The sequence below is a fragment of the Falco rusticolus genome, chromosome 1 (genome assembly GCF_015220075.1).
Source record: "Falco rusticolus isolate bFalRus1 chromosome 1, bFalRus1.pri, whole genome shotgun sequence".
Lineage (NCBI taxonomy): Eukaryota > Metazoa > Chordata > Aves > Falconiformes > Falconidae > Falco > Falco rusticolus.
The window spans coordinates 92379874-92385873 of record NC_051187.1 but is presented as its reverse complement, the minus strand read 5'-3'; the positions used below and the strand labels follow the sequence as shown (position 1 = coordinate 92385873).

The 6000-nt window shown below is 41.2% G+C and overlaps 1 protein-coding gene across 6 annotated transcripts in view; it reads left to right on the top strand.

The window, feature by feature from the left end:
• The first annotated feature begins 657 nt into the window (after nt 1–657).
• The window catches only part of FAM184B (family with sequence similarity 184 member B), a 46991-nt gene continuing 41648 nt past the window's right edge, over nt 658–6000 (top strand). For 3 of the 6 annotated variants that reach the window (XR_005104572.1, XM_037390042.1, XM_037390022.1), the window contains exon 1: nt 658–1932. Coding sequence is in view for 5 of the 6 variants with exons in the window: in XM_037390042.1 (XP_037245939.1) it covers nt 1798–1932 (135 nt within the window). In the remaining variant the exon portion in view is untranslated. The remainder of the gene's footprint in view (nt 1933–6000) is intronic. The other 3 variants (XM_037390012.1, XM_037389999.1, XM_037390034.1) reach the window with 2 other exon arrangements.

Sequence of the window (6000 nt, the reverse complement as noted above, 5' to 3'; positions counted from 1 at the left end):
CAGTCACAGACAGCAGCATCTTTGACATTAACGACAGTGGATGGGGAAACCGTACTTAGTCACTCCTGGGTGCAAGGCTCTTTTCTTACTTTTTCTTAGTAATGTTCTGTCTGAACTCAACTATTCTCTGCTTAGCATCTCCTAACAGCTGTGATCATCTTCGTTTTCCTTTCTGCCCTTTCCCTTCTCCCATGCATCGTTTCTCTGTCAGTGTTCATTGCCTTTCACTCTGGAGTGAAGATTCTTTCTGTCTCTGCACATTTAAAGTCCCTCCTTTTCTCCTAGCAATTACAGGGTTTGGTTTCTCTGTCCCAAGGTCTTATCTTCTTATGCCTTCTCTTCGTGTATCTTCTCACTCCTACTTCTCCCCGCTGCCCGAAGGCATTCTTCTTCTCTTAGAGGGTCTGTTCTTAACGGTGCTTTGTGTCTTTTTGCCCTCACCAAGGATTTCCCTTTCTCACTGAGATTTTCCCTTTTCCTTTTGCCTTACCCTTAGTTGTCACTGGGTAAATCCTCCTTCCCATTTCTGATAGTCCTGAGGAAGCCCTTTTTCAAACCTACCACTAGCAAGTGGAAACTTCTTGCCCAAGACAAATGGAAAGCACTGCCAGGAGGTGTGATGGGAAGGTACCTTACCTGCATAGGGCAGGGGGAAAGCAGCCTCATGTCCCCTCTGGCTGGCTACAAGCCAGCACAAGCAGAGTGGGGCCCTCTTGTACCACCATGGGGTCTCTTGTACTAGCTGCAGTACAAATCAAAGTATATCAAAGGGGTGTTGAGCAGCTTTCAGCTTCTCTTCCCTGTTCTTCCTCCCTTTTCTGCACCTCTGACTTCACCCTACTTTGCTGCCTTCTCCTTTCCTTTATTCTAGACTTGTTTAAACATGTCCACTGTTTTCCTTTTGCATAACATTTTACAGAAAAATTCTTCTTTAAAAATCACATTGTCTTGATAGCTGTCTTTATGCCCTTTCCCCTAATTTTTCTGTCCTCTTATTTATTTTTACATGCACAAGCCTGGTCTCTTTGAAGAGAGGGAAGGCTTGCAGATGAAAAAAAAATGACCTGTGATAGTGTCAGTTTTCTTCTGGCACCTTTCCAATGCCTTTCGTGTAAGGGAGGGGAACTGACCAGTCTCTTTGGATAAGCCAAGTGGACCAGATTCGGGACATGGCTTCTGGGCTCAGCAGTGCTCAAGTGTGCCTCATAGCTGGAAGAACTCCATTCAGCTTTCAGGACAGCACCAAAAACTGAACAAGGTTTTCTTCATCACTTTATTGGTCTATCCGGAGTTAGGGAGGATCGCAAAATTAACTGAGATTATGAAAGATGCCAACACCATCTTCTATAACCACCTCTGCAATCCTTTGGCAGCTCAGGAAGGCAACATGATTTAATAGTCAGACGATCTCTGTAACAGATCCCCAGCAACGTCTGTGATGCTGCCTGTATGGCTGGCTCAGCGTCTCCTATGGGGAATGTGTAGCATCCAGCCGCTGGCATCTTCTCCTGGCGGAAGCTCAACCATTTGAAGAGAAGGGGAGGGAAAAAAAAAAAACCAAGCAGGATGTTTGCACATGCTGTTCTCTGCCTTCTCGCCTGGGTGTTTTGCTGAAGGATTGGGACATCTGCACAGAAAGGGAGAGCAGCGGTGGCTGGAGGCTGCCCTGTTTGGGGCTGAAGTTCCTCCGGCGCTGTGGGGGTTTGAGCGCATGCAGCGCGCCGGGGGAGGCCAGCAGCAGGGACAGGATCTCACTACCCGGCGCGTACAGACAGACCTGATTAAAATTCAAGCCTGATGGCCTCTGGCATAAACAAGATTCATCAGCCCGGGACTTGCGATGGATCTAAAGCAGCTCGCAGTAGCTCGGCAGAGGAATGCAATTGGGAAATGCACGTGAAAATGTGCAAGAAGATTGCCCAGCTCACTAAGGTAAGTCGCTGTTGCAACCTTCCCAGGGAGGTGAGGTTCCCCTCGCCGGGGTGGCGGGGCTGATTCGGAGCTGCCTGCGATGGCCCCTGCCTAAGAGGAGGGAAGGGAAACCGGTCCTCTCTCATAAGGGGGTTGTTGAAAACATCGGTGTGCACAAACTTCCTAACAATTTCCCCGCGGGTGCTACGGACCAAGCGTAGCGGGTTGCTTTTGTGGCTGACGGTCGACATCTCGCACTTAATTGCTCTAATTAGCATGCAACAACAGCGAGAACTCAAGCTCTGCGAACAGGGTCTCTCTGTGTGCTGCGCGGAGGGATTGAAGGTATCAGCTTTTTTTATTGAATGACAAAGCTGGCAATTAATTTGCATTTTATAGGTTCTCGACTAATATTGTTATAAAGCTGCAGCCGAACTGTGGTACTAAAGTACAGTATTACTTGTTGTCTTGCACTTAATTGTTCCTGATGTGCATAAGTAGAGATGCTTTAAATGACATTCGTAAAAGACAGGAGTTGGAGGAGAGACAGGACTAAATTACGTGGTATAGTGTACTTGAACTTTTAGTCAATACTGAGCTACACTATGAAATGTTTTGAACAATTTCCACACCATATTAAGAAATAAGAGAAAATTTGTAGGAGGTGGGAGTTCTCTTTTAAGCTATTTTTTGTTGCATCTGTGTCAGTGAGAAAAACCTATTTCCTACCCTTGTTTACTCATCCAGCTTTTACATGCTCTGTAACCTCACTGCAATTGGTTTAGACATTTTAGCAATGAAAAAACGCTGACAATGAAAAACCACTGACTCAAAATGCAGGTGAAACAATAGGCAGTCGTTATGATGTTAAACTTAGAATGGGTTACTAATTACAGTGCCATTATTCTCATCTGATGATGACTGTATGTGATAATGTACATTATGTGTGTGAATATATACACAAGTGCTACCTAAATTTACACACATACTTGCTGTATTATACCTACTGTACTATATCAATATTTACTTTACCAGTGCTTTGATTGTGATCCTTACTTTTTGCCCATGAATGCACATCTTACTCTTCAAGGTACATTTTTATTCTGTAGTGATTTAAGAAAACCTACACAAATCAATTTTTGTTATTGTTTTGAACACAGATATGTTTGAGGAATGAGGGCTGTAAAACTACTTAAAGATAAGCACTTTCTGTTTATTGATAACATTCCTGATCGCTCAATCACATGAAAGTTGATTGCAAATTACATTAAGATGGGCTGAGGTGGTCCATTGTTTTCTGTCTGCTAGTCACTTGGGGACAAAAAGTCTTTTATCACTTTTGCACACTAAGTAAAATTTGTCTGTAAGTATAAAAAAAAAAAATCACAGTATTACCTTTTCTAGTAGAAAAGCTATAGGTGGATCTCTTAATTGATAGCTTATACTTCACAGTAACAAGAGTTGGGGAATCCCCAGCTCCCTTTCTTGTTGATCTGTTTCTCAACAGCAGACAGAGCATATTGAGATCTGTGCAAAGAAACACGTGTTCAAAATTTTCAGCTCTCAAGCTAAACTCATTTTCTGTAGAGATTTCTGTGCCTTCCTTTTTACAGAATAAATGATTTTTTTTTAAGTCTCTCTAATCTCAACTAAATTTTAAGGGGAAAAAATATCATTTCTTTCTGAAAACTCTTATTACGTATATAAAGTTTGTCTTTGGGTTGGGGAAGAAAGTTCTGCTACTTCAGCAGAAAAAAGGGGGGGGAAGATCACCCCCTTGCAAAGGATCGTGGCAAAATTTCATTGCACTGTTTTTTTCAGAGCTTTGGTTAAATTTCTACTGTTAAAATGTGGGTGGGTGATTTCTTTACTTTTAATAGAATTTCCCCTCCAAATGCTTTTCAGTCATCCGAAATAAAAATGATTTATGCCTGAAGCTGAAAAAAGTACTTCTGAAAAGCATGTCATTCTGTTTTGGAATGTGGCCATTCCAAAATGGCCACAATAATAAGAACAATTTTTCTTTGCAATAACACTAGACTTACAGAGAACTCATGGCAGAATTGGAATTTTAATCATATGTTTTCCATTCTAAATTCTGGGTAGACTAACGCTGTACCAACAACAAGCATCTGAGAAGAAAAATCTGAGACAGGTTGGATGAGTAATGGCTGTATGGAAAACTTGTTGTCGTTTTTGGCCTGGGAACTTTTGAGAGCTTTCTTTTGACTCACTGTTTTCTTGACTATATTACAGTCAGGATAATTATAATAAAATCCCTCCTAACTTTAAATTGCCTGTAGTGCTTTCGTTTCCTTTTTCTAACCTAGTGTGCAATACTGCTGTTGTTACACAGCTGCAACTCCTTGTCCCAGTGATGTTAATTTTTCATTGATGGGGAGATAATGATATAATTACTCATCTACTCCTCATTGTGCCAGGAGAAATGAATTCAAGATGTTTAAATTAGGTGTAGGATACAGAGCTTGATTTACATTCTGTTCCTTTGTTACATGGTCAGTAATGGTCTCCTGCTCTCAAAGGCAAAGGAGGGGTGTATGAAGGCATCAACAGCAGAACTAAGCTGGGTGAGGTGGTGGAGTTTCCATCATTGCATGAAGAGCTGATTACGTTGTAAGAGATGAGTTGGTACAGGAATCCCCATAGGTGACCAGGAGTCGTGAAAGCTGCTCCCATTCTACTGTCCTGCTATTTCTGCTTTCAGAGAGGTACAATATAGTAAGTTTTTATACCTTCAGTGGTGCATTTATGTGTTCTGCACCTTTTTGGCTGTAGCAAAAAAAAATACAAACCTTTAGAAACATTCTGTTTTCTCTGGGCAGCAAACCAAGGTTTTTTGTACTCTATTTATCAGTATTTTTAGATTCCTGGCCCTTCTTACAAAGATTGACTTTTTTCACTGTTGATGTGTAGAAAATACATTGGTTTTCCACATCAAGCTATTACAATGAACAAAGCCAATGAGCGTATTTGTAAGCTCAGTCAGGCTCCCTCTTCAGTTCTCTGCCCTCTCTTTCCTCAAAAGTAAGGTGGCTTTTGCATTTCAAGGCAGAATTGGCCCCATCCTTGTTTACCATTAGACATCTTTCTGCCCACATTTGAAGTACACTAATGAAAATATGGCAGAGGTTTATTATTAATTGTACGGTTTAGGTTTTGCATTTTAAAACCTCAGCTCACAGCACTAAATGAATATGTGGGACAACCAGATTTTGTTTGGAAAAAAATATATTGAAAAAGGAGTATATTAAAAAGTTCAAACTGAATTTTTTTGTTCCCATGGTACAGGTAAAAAGTTTAAAAGCTCTGGTAAGATTAGTGAGTTTGGATGAGAGCTCCAAATAACATTGCAGCTATTTCCAAATAAGTTATGCTTTGATTTATGAACTTACAGCAATTAAAACAGAAACAGTGCTTGCAAATGGGAATGGCCATCTGTATTTGTCATTCACTTCTACAAATCACACCGTTGGTAGGTAGTTCATTCAAATTAATAGGGAATTGAAGTTAGTGTATTCTTAAGATTGTAGCAGTATGCACAACTCTGTACCAGTAATTAAGTTTAGACTTTTCCATTAGGCGCTGGACCCTTGACATGCTGTTTTGTGCTTGCTGGTTCTTTGTATTTCTGATCTGTTTAGCAACAACATGGAGGTTAAAATGCATGGTGACTTTTATAAGACACTTCAGGTGTCACTCCCTGCTGCCTCAAGCTACAGATTTCTAAAATCCCTTGGCTATTACAGGATTTTCATGTGCTTATGGATTCTCAGAACAGCCCTTTTTATTTGGGATAGGCTGAGAAATGCAAATGAACTCCTGAAGATGAGTGTTGAGGAAAGTGGATCAGTTTTCATTGAAAAGGCAGCTTGGGCAGGGCTGGCAAGGACTAGACTAGGTATACTGCTGATATCTGTGCTATTCGGGCTTCTTTTCAAACATCTGCTGGTGGGGCTCAAACCAAATTTGCTGTTCTGGACTGCAGCCTAATATGAATAAGTAGGATGGTGACATTACCTGGTGATCAGAGAGCCACAAAACAGTTCTGCTTCCTTCTTAGCGACAAAT